General features: G+C 43.6%; 1 protein-coding gene across 3 annotated transcripts in view; it reads right to left on the bottom strand.

Moving 5' to 3' along the window:
• The window catches only part of KNDC1 (kinase non-catalytic C-lobe domain containing 1), a 141,568-nt gene that overhangs the window by 72,688 nt on the left and 50,988 nt on the right, over nt 1-17,892 (bottom strand). For all 3 annotated transcript variants that reach the window (XM_056529503.1, XM_056529504.1, XM_056529505.1), the window contains exons 8-9: nt 12,504-12,575; nt 9,718-9,785 (exon numbers count right to left, since the gene is read on the bottom strand). In XM_056529503.1, the coding sequence (XP_056385478.1) occupies nt 9,718-9,785; nt 12,504-12,575 (140 nt within the window). The remainder of the gene's footprint in view (nt 1-9,717; nt 9,786-12,503; nt 12,576-17,892) is intronic.

Genomic DNA, 17,892 nt, shown 5'->3' with positions numbered 1-17,892 from the left:
TTATCAAATGTTGACCAGTTCCTTATAGCAACCAATCAGATTGTTTCTTTTATTTTTCAGATTTTTTATTTTTATTTTTTTTATGAAAGCAGCAATCTGGTTGGTTGCAATGGGCAACTGGTCAACTTTTCCTCTGCAGCGTTTTTGTACGACTTCTCTTTTTTTATAAAAAAAAATTTTTAAGTATACAACATAGAACAAGTACAATTATAAATGTACATGGAAAATACATGGAATGTGGCACTTCAACAAAGTTAGGAACTAGTGCAGGACTGTCTTACTCACAGCGTGCACTAAGCAAGATAACATTAGAGAAGTACCGTATTTTTCGCCGTATAAGACGCACTTTTTCTTCCCCAAAACTGGTGGGGAAAAGTTGGTGCGTCTTATACGGCGAATACACACCTATCGCGGCGGTCCCTGCGGCCATCAACGGCCGGGACCCGCGGCTAATACAGAACATCACCGATCGCGGTGATGCCCTGTATTAACCCTTCAGACACGGCGATCAAAGCTGACCGCCACGTCTGAAGGGAAAAGAGACACTAACCCGGCTGCACCGGGAGGAACCTTACTTGCCTCCTCTGTGTCTGCTCCGTGCCGGGATCCCCTGCATGGCCGGCGCTCTCCTTCGACGTCATCATGTTGTCGCGCATGCCGCCCCGTCATTCAAAAGGAGCGGCGTGTGTAGCAGCGTGAGTAGCGACGTGATGGCGGCGACGGAGAGCGAGAATACCGGGCAGCAGAGACGTTCCGGAGCAACGGGGACACCCAGGGGACGTGGCAACAGCGATGGAGGGCGACATCCAGGGCAGCGGTGATGGGTCCGTAGTGGTGGGGACACGTGAGTATTATTACCTCCTATACCAGTAGTCTTCAACCTGCGGACCTCCAGATGTTGCAAAACTACAACTCCTGGCATGCCCGGACAGCTAACGGCTGTCCGGGCATGCCAGGAGTTGTAGTTTCGCAGCATCTGGAGGTCCGCTGGTTGAAGATCACTGTGACCTATACTTTACATTGTATTCTAGATTTTCCTCATTTAAAATTGGGTGCATCTTATATGCCAGAGCGTCCTATAGGGCGAAAAATACAGTAATGTAAGACAAGTGCGGGGTACAGGTAACATAAAAGTGAAAGAAGATCACATGATTATTGAGCATTGGAGAAAGGGTACAAATAGAAAAGGATTCACATATCTAGCTAAGGAACCTGATGGTTAGAGCATTTGGGATAATGGGGGCTAGACATCCATGCATTCCAGTGTTTGAGGAATTTGGTATGAGTGTGTTCAGCAAGGGAGTAAGCCCTTTCGTAGTCACAGGTCAGATTAACTAGACTTAGGCTGGGTTCACACTACGTTTCCTCCCATACAGGAGCGCATACGGCAGGGGGGAGCTAAAACCTCACGCTCCCGTATGTCACCGTATGCGCTCCCGTGTGTCATTCATTTCAATGAGCCGGCCGGAGTGAAACGTTCGGTCGGCTCATTTTTGCGCCGTATGCGCTTTTACGACCGGACCTCAAACCGTGGTTGACCACAGTTTTAGGTCCGGGGGAAAAGCGCATACGGCGCAAAAATGAGCCGACCGGACCGAACGTTTCACTCCGGCTGGCTCATTGAAATGAATGACACACGGGAGCGCATACAAAGGCATACGGGAGCGCAAGGTTTTAGCTCCCCCCTGCCGTATGCGCTCCCGTATGGGAGAAAACGTAGTGTGAACCCAGCCTAATAACTTCACAGAGAGAGGGTACTTTATTCTTCTTCCATAGCCTGGGTATTAGCAGTTTTGCTGACATGTAAATGTGAGCCAGAGGGGATCTCACTTCAGGAGGGAAGTCATCAAGTCCTATCAACAACAGCACCGTTTCAGGATGAAGGTCAAGCTGGGTATGTAACAGTTGACTAGATAATAACATGATACCCTGCCAAAGGTTAGCTAGTAGTGGAAATTCCCAAAGTGTGTGATATAGTGTTCTTACCATCCCACATCTTTGCCATTATAGGTTTGAGCATAAGGGGTCTAAAAGATGAAGCCTGGAGGGTGAATAGTACCATCGGTATACTGTTTTAGCTACTGCTTCCTGATGGTTAGTAGAGCGTAGGAGAGTGCGCATTAAATTCAGGGCTTAGACCACTGTTTGAGAGAGAATTCTCTTTGGAGATCGGCTTCCCATTAAGTTATAAAGTGGTGCTTAGAGATAGAGGTCTTGTCATGTAACAGGTTGTAAAAAAAAAGGTAATCCCCTTTTTAGTCTGAGTCGCTATTGAAATAGTGGAGGTATGCTTTCAGGATCATATGTTTATGAGTAAAGTCACCCGTGAGTAGGCTTCTAAGTGGCAAGCTTTTAAAAAAACTCTCTATGTGCTAAATTGAATTTAACACGTAGGGATGGAAAGTGGACATCACCTTCTGGACAGATAATGTCTTGTGCAAAGTATATTTCAAAGCTGTAAATTTAAATCAGAGATTTGGCACTCAAGATAATTAAGCGGGAAATTATTGAGGGAGCAAGGGACTTTGGGAACGTCTTATTTGAGAGCATAGGACCAGACTACATAAGAAGAAGTTATGGCCGGGAGGTAGGATGAGGGAGGGTGTTGACCCCTTAATTGGAGCAAAATGCAAGATTTTAGCGAAAAGGGGAATAAACAGGAGGACTCCAGGTCCACCCATAATTTTTCAGGATTTTGCGACCACCAATGTCGCACTTGGTCAAGATCTGTAGTAATCTTCCAGATGAGGAAGTCCCAGGCCCCCTCCAAGCCTGTGTTATGACATCAATGATTGAGCAATTCTAGGCTTTCTGTTAAACCAGATAAACTGCGAGAGTTGTCTGTTCAGGGTAGTAAAGTAGGATTTGGGAAGGAGAATTGAGATTGTGCGGAATAATTACAATAATTTGGGCAGGAGCATCATTTTAAACGCTGCTAAACGGCCAAACCAGGATAGGAGTGATTTAGAGTAATCTTGCATGGCTTTAACTAGGGTCTGGGATAGGGGGAGGAAATTATTTTTAAAAAGGTGAGAGGAAGGGTAGGAGAGTAAACTTGTTGGGGATGGAGGGTGTATGGATACGCCCTCACGCTCCGTCACTTAAGGACGGGGGGCGTACTTGTATGCCGTCTGCATTTCCGATCACCGCCGCTCGCCGGGCGGTGATCGGACCGGCATGACTGCTGATATCTATCAGCAGGCATTCCGTGGCAATGCCTAGGGGGTCCTGAGACTGGTAATTTGCGTCGATCCAGGCCAAATTGGGTCACTGGTCCTAAAGGATTGGAGCGAGGTGACAGTGCTGCCACCGCCTCCTATCCCCTGCCATTGGTCGGTCAGTACGACCACCAATGGCAGTTTGGGGCGGGGGGGGGGGGGTTTAGAGTTAAGCAAGGGGTATGGTGAGCCTTAACACCCTACAGGTCTTGGACAAATTTTCGTTTTAGTTGGACATAAAAAATAAAAAATTTGTTTTTTCCCTGAAATGCTGGCGTTACCCCAAATTTTTCATTTTCACAAGGGGTAATAAGCCTCCCAAAGCCTCCCAAAAAAAAAAAAGCCTCCCAAAGTTTGTAACACCATTTTTTCTGAGTAAGGGAATACTCCATATGTGGATGTAAAGTGTTCTGCGGTCGAACTAAAATGCTCAGAAGAGAAGGGACACCATTAGGCTTTTTGAGAGAGAATTAGGCTGGAATTGAAGGCTGTGTGTGTTTACAAAGCCCCCATGGTGCCAAAACAGTGGACTCTCCCCCCACATGTGACCCCATTTTGGAAACTACACCCTTCACAGAATGTTATAAGGGGTACAGTGAGCATTTACGCCCCACAGATGTCTGACAGATTTTTTGAACAGTCGTCTGTAAAAATGAAAAATGTAATTTTTCATTTGCACAGCCAACTGCTCCAAAGATCTGTCAACTGCCAGTGGGGTGTAAATGCTCACTGCACCCCTTATTAAATGTTCTGAAGGGTGTAGCTTCCAAAATAGGTTCACGTGGGGGGGGGGGGGGGGTCCACTGTTCTGGCACCATGGGGGCTTTGTAAACGTACATGGCCCCCGACTTCCATTCCAACAAAATTTTCTCTCCAAAAGCCCAATGGCGCCCCTTCTCTTCTGAGCATAGTAGTTTGCCTGCAGAGCACTTTACATCCACATATGGATTAAAAAAAAAAAATTGTGTTTTTTTTTTCTCCTATTACCCCTTGTGAAAATGAAAAATTTGGGGTAACACCAGCATTTTATTGAAATTTTATTTATTTATTTATTTTTACATCCTAATTTTACGAAAGTTCGTCAATCACCTCTGGGGTGTTAAGGCTCACTGTACCCCTTGTTACGTTCCTTAAGGGGTATAGTTTCCAAAATACTATGACATGTGTTTTGTTTTTTTTTACTGTTCTGGCATCATGGGGGCTTCCTAAATGTGACATGCGCCCCCCCCCAAAAAAAAAAAAATTTCAGGAAAATTTGCTCTCCAAAAGCCCAATGGCGCTCCTTCCCTTCTGAGCCCTCTAGTGCACCCACAGAGCACTTTACATTCACATATGAGGTATTTCCTTACTCGAGAGAAATGGAAATGGAGTTACAAATTTTGTGGGGCATTTTCTCCTATTACTTCTTGTGAAAATGAAAAGTTTGGGGTAACACAAGCATTTTAGTGTTAAAAATAAAAATTTTCATGTCCCACTTTAATTAAAGTTTGTCAATCACCTGTGGGGTGTTAAGGCTCACTGTACCCCTTGTTACGTTCCTTGAGGGGTGGAGTTTCCAAAATTGTATACCATGGTTTTTTTCTTTTTTTTTTTTTTTTTTTTTTACTGTTCTGGCATCATGGGGGCTTCCTAAATGGGACATGCCCCCCAAAAACCATTTCAGCAAAATTTGCTCTCCAAAATGCCATTGTCGCTCGTTCCCTTGTGAGCCCTCTAGTGCACCAACAGAGCACTTTACATCCACATATGAGGTATTTCCTTACTCAAGAGAAAATGAATTACAAGTTTTGGGGGGCCTTTTTACCCCTTGTAAAAATGAAAAAAAAATGGGGTTACAATAGAGATTTTTATTTTTCTCCATTTTGCTGCTATTTCTGTGAAACACCTAAAGGGTTAACAAACTCTTTAAATGTCATTTTGAATACTTTGAGGTGTGCAGTTTCCATACTGGGGTCCATTATAGGGGATTTCCAACATAAAGACCCTCAAATTTACTTCTAAACTTAACTGGTCCCTGAAAAATTCTGATTTTGAAATTTTCGTGAAAAATTGGAAAATTGCTGCTATACTTTGAAGCCCTCTAATTTCTTCAAAAAGTTAAAATATGTCAACTTTATGACGCAATCATAAAGTAGACATATTGTATATGTGAATCAATATGTAATTTATTTGACAAGTCCCTTTTCCTTACAAGCAGAGTGCGTCAAAGTTAGAAAAATGTAACATTTTCTAATTTTTCCAGAAATTTTTGAATTTTTCACCAAAAAATGATGTTGCTAAATTGTTGAAGGACATCAAACAGATGGGTAGGGAAGATTTTACATAAGACAGGCAAAAATGATGTTGTCAGCAAACAATGCCAGTTAATATTCAGAAGGGCCGATGCGAATACCCCTAATACATTCATGGAGTCTGACTGCCTGGGCTAGGGGCTCTATGGAAAGGATAAACAAGAGGGGGGGGGCAGCCCTGTCGTGTTCCATTCGACAGGGTGAACCGGTCAGACAGAGCACCATTAGTAAAAACCATCGCTGCCGGGTTAGAGTAAAGTGCCCCAATCGCAGTTATGATAGGGCCAGCAAACCCAAAGGCTCGAAGTGCTGAAAAAGCATACTGCCAGTTCACCCTGTCGAATGCCTTTTCGGCATCGAGGGTCAGAAAAGCTGAGGGAAGTTTATGGAATTCACAATGCTGGAGGAGCGAAATGACTCTTCTGGTGTTATCAGGAGCTTGGCATCCACTAGTGAAGCCAACTTGGTCCCCATTGAGCATTCCGAGGATAAATGGAGAACATCAATACCCACCTCCACAGATGAGAAAGCACGAGTCTTTCCCTGGCGCACAACAAGTAGCTTAGTTGGGAATCCCCAATGGTATGGCATTTCCAGGTCACGTAGCAGTCCAGTGAGGGGACCAAAGGCTCTTCTGGCCTGGACTGTGGCCACTGACAGCACTGCATACATTTTAATGTCCTCATAAGAGGCTGGAAGTAGTAAATGCTTTCTGGAATATTGCAGCAATTTGTCCTTAGTGTGAAAGAAGGTGAATCTTGCTAGGACATCTCTCGGTAGGTCATCAGGCAGAGAGCGGAGTGTTGGGACCCTGTGGGCCTGATCAATACTATAATCTTACGGCTCTAAGTCAGGCAGCAGTGACGGAGTCAAATCTTTCACATAGTGCAGTAGTTGGGAGCCTGTCACAGACTCAAGTATCCCCTGAAACTTTACATTATTGGGTGATTTCTGTCTTCAGAGTCCGTGAGGTTAGCCTTTAGAGCCGACACTTTCTGCTCTAAGTCATCATGCGCATCAGTTAGCACATTGTGGGTCTCAGCAAAGTACACCATGCTGGACTCTGTAAAGGACATTTTTTGCTCCAGTACATGGACAGACTATTTCAAAGGCAGCATAACTTGACAGAAGTCCTTCTGTAGAGTGCTGCAAAACATAAGCAGCATATCTTTAAGTGTAGTATCGGACACTACAGTATTTGAGGTCGGGTAGGTGTTAAAGAGATCTGAGTCCAGCACTGCAAGGGTGTTATTTAGGTCCAATGCATCAGCCCGGTCACCTGGAGTGTGGAATCTAGGGTGCTGCTTAAGAGGGCTGACCTGGGGAGAGTCAGAGGGAGATCTCCCTGGTGCTTGGGCCTGCAGGGTCTCAGGGTCACCCTTGCTTACTTCAGAGGTATGGTTGTGGCCCATAGTAGGATTAGACTCACCAGGCAGCAAGAGCGCAGCACATCAGGGGAGCTCCAGTGCTCGGTGACTTCAAAGAACAGCCAGTGGTTCCGTTTCGGGCGTCCCACACTGTTTGCGAGCTGCTGTGGCATTTCATCCGCTTCATGGGAGCCAGCTCTCCCGGAGGACCTCGTAGCGGGAGAGGCAACGTAAGTGCAAGCAGCAGCGCCATCTTTGTTGGAGCTAGCGAGCGGAGGGCCGTCCGAGAAAAAGTTCTGTAACGGCTTATAACGTCCAGTTCTCGAGTTCCGCTTTCTGCCAGAGGTCGCCATGATCGTTTTCCAGGCTAATGATAAAGCCTATAGTCACTGGTGGCAGATTAAACTGGGTTTTTAGCTGTTCTGGTACAGGAGCTCTCTGTCCACGCGGCTATACTGCACGGCGGCCAAACCATGCCCCCCTCTGCACAGGTTTTGATAAATCTCCCCCTATATGACTTGAAATGCGTTGTCCATTTCATACTATTCATCAATAGAGATCACTCAGGCAATATCCCCTGTCCAGTGGGATCTGACCCTGGTTTTTGACCCTGCATTTACCAATTTTCAGTGAACAGTAATGAGTTGACTGCATATCTACTCTATTCACATTTGTTCAGAGCCTCTGATACAGGTTTAATCAGATTTGTTGAGGAAAAGAAAAAGCAAAACATGCATAACTGTCAAAATTGCATAAAAAATTGAATGCTCAATTTTCATACATTTTGAAATAATTTCCAACAAGGAATCTTGTGTGGTTACTAAACAGACACCTTCTTTAGGGTTATAATGATAAATCTGAGGGCACACCCCCTTTTCTCAAACCCTAGGGTCTGTGGGTTTCTTTCAGAATTTCTGGTGCACGTGAGACACAGACAATGCCCAGAAAAAAAAAAAAAAGTGTGGGTTTCCTGATAATAAATTTCCATCTTTGTGTTACCTTCATTTGCAAATGATCGCACCAACTTTTGTAAACTTCTCACCAAGCTTTTTGGTGATGGTCTTGTAGCCCATTCCAGCCTTGTATAGGTCTACAATCTTGTCCCTGACATCCTTGGACAGCTCTTTGGTCTTGGCCATGGTGGAGAGTTTGAAATCTGATTGCCTCTGTGGACAGGTGTCTTTTATACAGGTAACAAGCTGAGATTAGGAGCACTCCCTTTAAGAGAGTGCTCCTAATCGCAGTTCATTACATGTATAGAAGACACCTGGGAGCCAGAAATCTTTTAAATTGATGGATCAAATAGTTATTTCACAGAGTAAAATGCAAATCAATTCATAAAACCATTACAATTATTGACAGATCATTTCTTTGTCAGTGGGCAGACATACAAAATCAGCAGGGGATCAAGTGTTTTTTTTTTTTTTTCTTTACTGTATTCTATCAATGAAAATGTCCTGGAAAACAACTTTAAACAACAGGTTATTTTCTGATGACAACATCACTTTAAGCTTCCTGGACTCTAAGGTAAAGGATTTATTTAGCTCCTAGCTTCCCATTATCATGTATTTATTAAAAGTGATGTGACTGAGGCCTAGTTGATTATAAAAACACTTTCATATTTTTATTTTCCCATTTTGAAAAACTTCTGACAATTATAGCTATACCTTGACCCTATAAACAGGGATATGTTTCAATATTACTTTGCTACAGCTTGTTACATACATGGCCATTATAACTATGTACTGTAGTTGTGTTTTCTTTATCTCTTGTATTAAACTTATTTGAAAATGAAAAAAAAGTGATGTACTTATTTGTATGGCAAAATAACTGTATCCCTTTATCTAGCATGTGGTGGGTGGAGCCTGTATAGCAGTATATGAAGCACTGGTGGCACCTGCTATATATTCTTATTTATATAGGGAATCCAATGGGGCATGACATAGTTCACAGGGTCTTCCCATAAGCCTTCTTGGATAACAACTATTCCACTGACTGCCCCATACATAAGTGCCCTTGGTGTTAAAAGGCGAGAGGGATGTAAACTGCAGCAAGACACATCAGTTGGTGGTTTCACTCCAAAGAGAATAAAATAATCGGGCGTTACACATTCCTGATCCTTTTTTCCCCTTAACATTCTCTGCACTCCACAATACACATAACAGACAACCAGTCCTGCTGAAATTGGTGGATTTGGACAACTTTTCTCTAATCGTCATGGAGGCCTTCAGTACTGACGTACAAGATGTTGGTGCTATATAAACAATAGTTTGGGGCCAATGCTACTACTTAAATCCTTGTAGATTTACAGGGCTTGTGTAGCACAATGGAAATCTCATAATGTGATTGAATTATCTACAATTACTGGAAAATCCCATTGCTAACAAGTTGTTCTCTACAAAGAAAAATCTAAATCTTGTTACACACTCCACTTGGTTTTCTTTTTTAAGCTCCACATAGAGAGAAGGAGAGGTCTGGTGCATTCCTTTTTTCAATCTTCCTTCTGGCAAAGCTTTCCCTATGGGAATGAAATATTGTGTGAACACATCAGCGCCCTAGGAGGGGCTCACAGTCATTTTAACCCTGACCATGGCCGATGCACTGGAAACCTGGCTCATATAGGAAGGCTTCACCATCTCTATGGAGACTATATTTAGAAGCCAGGAAACCGATTCATCTGTGTGCCAGATGTCCACTCACTAGTAAAGCGAAATTAATCCACGGCTGGCCTTTTTCTGTCCCGAGCACTGAGCAATAATATGTTCCTGCCTTAGAGGTAAAGCTTTTCTGTGGTGTTCTTAAAGTTTCATATTACACTGGGAAGGAAATTTCATGTTCTACCTTTTCTGTCCCAGCTCCATCTCCATCGGGGTCATATTCAGGAGGTACGCAAAACGAATCATAGGGCTCTGAAAGACAGAAAAATATACACAAAATGAGAGAAAGTAACGTTTTGAGTTAAAACCAAAATGCATTATCTGCAGGTGTGCCAGGAGTCCAACTCCGACCAACCTAATTTGTTCAGACAGATAAACCGGCAACTTTAAAAAGGTCAGAGCTGACCGCCTGCATACACCAAGAAACTCAAGAGCTTCCCAACTCAAAGAAGGAAGACTACAAGAAATATCCAGGGACTGAGAGATCCATCCAGATGCCCACTGTATATAGGATTAGACTAAGATCAGCCATCCATGTATTGAGGGAGTCTAAGAAACAACCCCTAGCATAATTTCCCAAAATCATAATGTCCTTAGGGCCATGACCTACCTAGACAAAAATATCTGGCCCAGGGTCCCCATACAGAATCAAACTTCCTAGATGCGTTCTGATTAACACATACATCTTTTTCTTAGCAAACTATGAACGAGACCCTATGAGTCAGTTCCAGAACAGTGGGCGGCAAAGAGCTAAGCCAAAATTGTGCAATACGTTTTCTAGCTAAGTAGAAACACATCACTGTCCACACATATAAACTAACACTGCAGTAATGAAGCACTGATTTACAAATATATATATATATATATATATATATATATATATATATCTTTATATAGCAGAACAGCCTAATACACGGGTGCACACTGCCATGGCAGATACAGAGTATACAGTCAGAGGCTATATGCTCAGCAGAGGTGAGTGGATAGTTGAGCGTTAGGCTCAGAATTTGTGCTAGGGTCCCATTCTAAATAAGGCCACCTCCCCGTGGTGGATGGGGGACACGTTTTGATCAAAAAGTGCGCTAAGAGCCTCAATTTTTTGACCAATGTGTGCTGCTGCAATCCTCTTTTTTGTATACTCTCTATATATATTATAGATCTATATATATATACATATATATATATGCTTAGACACTCCAGATTTGTTGTGGCTTTCCAAAAATATACTTATAAATATACTTATAAAAATATACTCACGCCATACAATGTACAGTAAAAGTTACATGTTCTCTTTATTCTGTGGTCAATACGATTAAAATGATACCCATGATTACATACTTTTCTATTACTGTACCGCTTTAAAAAAATTGCTAACTTTTCAACCAAATTAGTATGTTTAAAATCCCTCGATGACCTATAAGTTTTTCAATTTTCCGTCTTAGCGGCGGTATGAGGGCTAATTTTTTGCGCCATGATCTGTACTTGTTATTGATACCCCATTTGTGTATATAAAACTTTTAATAATTTTAAAAAAATTTGGGGGGAATAAAATGTGATAAAAAAGCAGCAATTTTGGACTTTTTTATTTTAATTAATTTTTTTTACGTTCACCGAACGGATCATTAACATATTTTAATAGTTCGGACATTTACGCACACGTAGATACCAAATATGTTTATAAATTTTTTTATTTCATTTTATATTTTTTTTACAATTTTTGGGAGTAAAATGGAAAAAAATGACAATTTAAATTTTTATTGGGGGAGGAGATTTTTCCCATTTCTTAACTTTTTTAAAAAACTTTTTATGTCCCCATAGGGGATTATTTATAGCAATCACTTGATTGCTAATACTTTTCAGTGCTATGCATAGAGCATAGCACTGATCAGTATTATCAGCGATCTTCTGCTCTGGAAGGCAGATCAGTGCAGATGATGTCGGAAAGGCGGCAGAGGCAGGTGAGGGGACCTCGATCCGCCATGTTAGCTGGTCTGATCCCCGTGGCTGTGCCGCAGGCGATCAGATCAGCCAAAACTGTAGCATCACTGCTGCAGATGTTGTGATCTGTATTGATCACTGCATCTGAGGGGTTAATGGCAGACATCCATGCGATCGCGGATGTTGGCCATTACCGGCGGGTCCCCGGCTGCTATCAGCAGTGCATGACTGAGCATCGCTCCAATGCTCGCGGTCATGTATAGGACGTAAACGTACGTTCTGGTGCGTGAAGTACCGCCGCACCAGGATGTACATTTACATCCGTGGTCGTTAAGGGGTTAATGGACCCGGCGAAGGTACTCAATGGTATATGACAGAATACTACCTCCTTGCCAGTTTGCTGATGTATTTCCCAGGTGTACAGCATTAGTATGATGCAAGTCTTAGACGGTGTGCTATGTTTGAAGTATACCTTACAATATATTCAATATAAAGTGATTCAATTAAAAGGGTTACAGTCGTAAAAAAAAAAAAAAAAAAACACCACAACAACTTTTGACATACCATAGAGAAATGTCAATAGTTTTGATCTGTTGGGGTCTGGGTGTACAGGGTCCCTGACTGGCAGAACGATCAGGGAGACGTGTTTTGCTGAACACGTCTCTCGTCTCATTCTGTGCGGCAGGAGGTGGGCTCCATAGACTTTCTATTACAATCTTTCTCCGGTGGCGAGGAGAGAATTGTGGAGAGAAGTGATCAGCCGCATGCTTTGGTCTTGGCCTATTCATGACAGTTTAGTACGCTCACGTAAGGCACAGCGGAGTGTGACTGTATCTAATCCCTCAAGGAATACTTGCTTTAATTTACACTTGTCACACGTTAAACACTTATAAATGTGGCTACAAAAGAGGAAAACAGAAACACGACCAGACAAGACTCCCTCAGTCCACCGTATAATAGGGTTATTTACATCTACTTTCATGTGCAGCAGAACAACACGAGATGATCTCTCACTTTCATGAGTCACTTTACCTTCATTCTGGTGAGTAACAAAGAGGACTTCTCCACAATGGTCAAGGAACACAGAGTCAAGACATAAAATGGCTGCAAAACAGAAATACACACATGGTCAACTTTCCTATATAACATAAAGTCTCTGTTTAACCCTCAGATAACGGTGATGAAATAGATTTCACCAACAAGGATAACAATTACCGTATATACTTGAGTATAAGCCGAGGCCCCTAATTTCACCCCAAAAACCCAGGAAAAGTTATTGACTCGACTATAAGCCTAGGGTGGGAAATACATCACCCCCCCCCCCCATTATCACCACCTGTCAATCCCTTTATCAGTGGTCTTCAACCTGCGGACCTCCAGATGTTGCAAAACTACAACTCCCAGCATGCCCGGACAGCCATCGGCTGTCCGGGCATGCTGGGAATTGTAGTTTTGAAACCTTTGGAGGTCCGCAGGTTGAAGACCACTGCGGCCTTCGCGATCATCCAGACACCCCCTTTAGTTTTCTACTCGCCTCCCCTCGGTGGGAAGGAAGGGTGAGATGATCCGGGCCATCTAAGCTGCAGGGACCGTCCGGGGGGGGGGGGGGGGGAGGGTTAGTCGTTCCGGGCTGTCCATTTTCACCCGGGGGCCCCTCTTCTCCGCTCCGGGCCCGGACTAGTGACGTTGCCTTGACGACGACGCACATGGACGTTCATGCGCGTCGTCGTCAAGGCAATATCACTAGTCCAGTGCAGTCCCAGAGCGCGGAGAAGAGGGCCCCCCGGGTGAAAATTGACAGCCCGGAACGACTAACCCTCCCCACCGGACAGTCCCTGCAGCATAGCTGGCCCGGACCAGCTCACCCTTCCTTCCCACTGAGGGGAGGAGAGTAGAAAACTAAAGGGGGTGTCTGGATGATGACGAAGGCCGCAGTGGTCTTCAACCTGCGGACCTCCAGAGGTTTCAAAACTACAACTCCCAGCATGCCCGGACAGCCGTTGGCTGTCCGGGCATGCTGGGAGTTGTAGTTTTGCAACATCTGGAGGTCCGCAGGCTGAAGACCACTGAGAAGGGATTGACAGGCGGAGAGTTCACTAGAGTATAAGCCAAGGGGAGCGTTTTCAGCACGAAAAATCGTGATGAAAAACTCGGCTTATAATGGAGTATATACAGTATGCATACACAATGGTTTGCATAATTCATTGTCGGAGGACACAGACTCCAGAAATTGTTGACCTAATGTCACCTTTTCACCGGATTCCTCACTGCAGTACTCTACTAATCCTGCTCTTTCCACTTGACTGCTCTTGGCACCTATTTGGTTTTGTGGATTATTACTGTATCGTCTACTCTCTTAAAAAAAAAATCTATGAGACTCCTAAATGAATAGGAGTAGTTACAGGTGGCATGACTGCAGACACATGATGGGTTAACATCACATTTTTATATTCCTGCTGAAATCCACAGCTGAAAAATATGATTTCTGCGGCAAAGTGCTCAGTAGTTTTACATTCTGTTTAAAGCAGAAGTATCATGGGGAGAAACTTATCTGCTATCCAAAGAATAGGGCATAAGTTTTAGATCCTGGGGGTCTGACTGCTGGGACCCTCTACAGTCTTGGAAATGGAGACACAAGTGGCTTATCAGAATGGGAATCGTTGCTCCATTCATTTCCTATGGGAGACACAGAGATAGCTAAACGCTCTATTGCGATGGGATACTTGGGTTCCCATTCTTGAGAAAGTCCCAGTAGTAGCACCCCCCCCCCCTACCCCCACAAACAAACAATTATTCCCTATCCTAAGGATAGGAGATAACTTGTAATAGTGAGACAACCCTTTTAATCTCTGTCAACATAATGGCTCATTGACATCCTCCCATTCTATACACACATGCTTAGTTCCAGCCATGCATATATTCTCAGTGGTGACAGGCACCGGGCGTTAAAGAGTACCTGTCACCAAACTAAACTTTTAATATATTATTCCTTATGTAATTATAAAGACACTTTGCTATTTACTTGCTGTTAAAATTCTCAACCTTTATATGTGTTTGATGTGATTGAAAAAATGGCCACTAGGTGGCTCTGTTCTGTTCCCTGCCACAAGTCAAACAGTTAGCTTGGTCTCCTCCTGTTCTGGCAGGAGACCAAGCTCAGGAAGTGTGTGCGGGGAATGGCGAGGCACAGCTCTTGCAGGCTTCAGTGACATTGCTCCTTCTGGGGAACGCCCACTTTCTCCCGCGGGGAGCTTACACAGAGTGCGCAAGGGGAAAGGTATGATACACAGCCTTTTAAAGCTAGGGGGAAAAAAAGGGCAGGAGAGTAGTTAGGGAATATAATCTGAGTTAGTTTAGAAAACATGGTTTGATGACAGGTACTCTTTAAAGGGGTATTCCAGGGAAAAAAAAACTTTTTTTTATATATATCAACTGGCTCCAGAAAGTTAAACAGATTTGTAAATTACTTCTATTAAAAAATCTTAATCCTTTCAGTACTTATGAGCTTCTGAAGTTAAGGTTGTTCTTTTCTGTCTAAATCCTCTCTGATGACACCTGTCTTGGGAAACGCAGTTTAGAAGAGGTTTGTGATGGGGATTTGCTTCTAAACTGGGCTTTCCCGAGACAGGTGTCATCAGAGAGGACTTAGACAGAAAAGAACAACCTTAATTTCAGAAGCTCATAAATACTGAAAGGATTAAGATTTTTTAATAGAATTTACAAATCTGTTTAACTTTCTGGAGCCAGTTGATATATATAAAAAAAAAGTTTTTTCCTGGAATACCCCTTTAAGCTCAACATGACCTCATCTGTCAGGAGAGTGGGCCCACCTTGATAATCAAAATGTAGTCAGTCAGTCCCATGTAAATTGGTGGGGGGTTGCCTGACTTTGCTTTAAGGCCATGTTCACACAATATTTTGTTTGTTATTTGTAGTCAAAACCAAGAGTAGAACTGACAATTCCTGGTTTTGGCTACAAATACTGAACAAAATACTCCATGTGAAACTAGCCTTATATGTATGGGCACCTGTAACTCCACTGTAATGGAACTGAGCTAATCTGCCATTTAGAAGGGGTAACCCAGGGTTTAAAAAACATAGCTGCTTTCATCCAGACACAGCACCACTCTTGCTTCCAGGTTGTGTGTGTTATTGCAGGATAGGGGATAGGTAGCTGAACGCGGGGGTCCAATCACTGTGCCAACCACGATCTCCGGAAGGGCCCCGCCTCTGACTGAGGAGCGCTTGCAGTAGGTGGCAAGTGCTCAATTGATTTCTATGGAGCTCCCATAAAAATTAAAGTAGCGCGTGCCGTTAGTGGTAGACGATCCCAGCGGTCAGACCCCTTGTGATCAGCTGCTTATCCCCTATCTATCCTGTATATAGCCGATAAGTGAAATTTGGGCTGCAATACTAACTAGTTATGTTATGATTTTTCCCCTGCTATTACATCACTGTATAACTAGTGGGATTTGTTTATCAGAAGGTCGAGAAAACTAACCGGCAGCCTCATTTTTTTTTTGAGTTTTTCCAATTTCAGAAAACCGCTCTAAAAGAAAAATTTATTGTGAGTAATATATCAAACTTTTTTTTATTTTTCCAATTGAAAAAAAATAAAAACATACATTCAATTCCAGCAGCTGCATTCACTAGACGTTTTTCCTCCGTGATCCAGAGGCCAGTGACAAGACAATGCTGTATAGTGGTTCTGCCAAATTGGACACAATGGCTTCCACAGAGCTTGGGGACCAGACTCGTGTTCTGATGTATGTAATTACATCAAAATTACTTTATCATCTGCCAGCAAGAAGAGTCTATTGTGTACGGGGCACAAACCGCCTCTGTCAGCACTTTACTGCAGGACACGAGTAATGAGGAGTTTGTTCTCTGCCCGGGTCATCTTCCTCGGGGGAGCTAAGGGATGACAACATCCTGTATATACTATCCAGGGCTCACACATTACAAGGATGGCAGGTCCATTACACACACAATCCCAATGGGTCTCTTGCCTATTCAGGCTTTTATAAAGAGGTGTTCCCAAAATTGTCATAAGTATCAAAGGGAGCAGCAGCTGCAGCCCTCAGACTCAAGAATGAGGGTGTACTGATCTGCATGTTTTATTTTAGTGGTGGTCATAGTCCTTCTCAATTAAAATCTGGAGAGGGAATAAGTGTCTGATTCGACCAATGGGAACCCCGAGATCTCCTGCCAGAGAGACCCAAGTACAGCGCCCCCTTAGGAAAGAATAGAGCTTGTGCCGTCTGCAGCACACATTACTCTCAGAGACGTGTCTCGATCAGGAGATTATGAGAATTAGGAGAATCCCAGCGGTCAAACTTCCACCCCCCCCCCCCCCCCCCCCCCCCAAGATCAGACATTTATCTCCGGGGGGGGATAAGTTGTTTTTTAACAGACTACCACTAAATAAATAAAAGTGGACGTACAGAAACCCAGCACTGCCACTGCACAATGTATGGATCGGTCTGCTTCCGTGGTGGACTGCGTTGTGCCCTATAAACAACCTTTTAATCCATTATTTTGTAGTTGGTCTCTATTTTTTGGTACAGTTTTTAGAGACAAAGTTTTGCGATAAATCAAATAAAACATTTTTTTTCAAAGTGACGCTGGAATTGGTGATTTCAGTTGAAATCAAGCAGTGGTCAGGAATTTATGATTTGAAACTTTTCAGTTTGTCGCATTATTTGGTACAACTGTGCTAACTGAGGCATTAATCTAAATCCAGTCCTCAGTTGACTAACAACCTGACTGTGGGCAGCATTAGTAAAAAGTTGCACATTTGTCGCACGGGTTAAAAAGCCGCACAAAAAGTCCCATAGTAATCGCCATACAAAATGGAGTAGTGAAGTATGAAATGTGATCAGCACCAGATATATCACATGCCCTGCACCAGGTAATACATTTGGTGCAGTTACACAGTTTCCCCCATGTGAATTAATGGGGTAAAAACACGTTCTCCCCCTCCACTTTTCATGAATACCCTCGATAGACTGTAATTTAAAGGGGTACTCCACCCCTAGACATCTTATCCCCTATCCAAAGGATAGGGGATAAGATGTCTGATCGCGGGGGTCCCGCAGCTGGGGACCCTCGCAATATAGCATGCGGCACCCACCTGTTTCTTGTCCGGGTCACGACCACGGGAACGGAAGTCAGTGACGTCATGACTCCGCCCCCGTGTGACGTCATGCCCCGTCCCCTCAATGCAAGTCTATGGGAGGGGGCGTGACGGCCGTCACGCCCCCTCCCATAGACTTGCATTGAGGGGACGGGGCGTGGCGTCACACGGGGGCGGAGTCATGACGTCATGGACTTCCGTTCCCGTGGTCGCCCCTTTAAGTCTATGAAGGATCTCCTCTAAATGGGGTCAAGGGAAGATAACAGGATACAGAACCAAAATGCC

Source organism: Hyla sarda, chromosome 7 (genome assembly GCF_029499605.1).
Source record: "Hyla sarda isolate aHylSar1 chromosome 7, aHylSar1.hap1, whole genome shotgun sequence".
Classification (NCBI taxonomy): domain Eukaryota; kingdom Metazoa; phylum Chordata; class Amphibia; order Anura; family Hylidae; genus Hyla; species Hyla sarda.
Note: the sequence above shows the minus strand (reverse complement) of the source record. Positions and strands in the feature narration are given on the sequence as shown.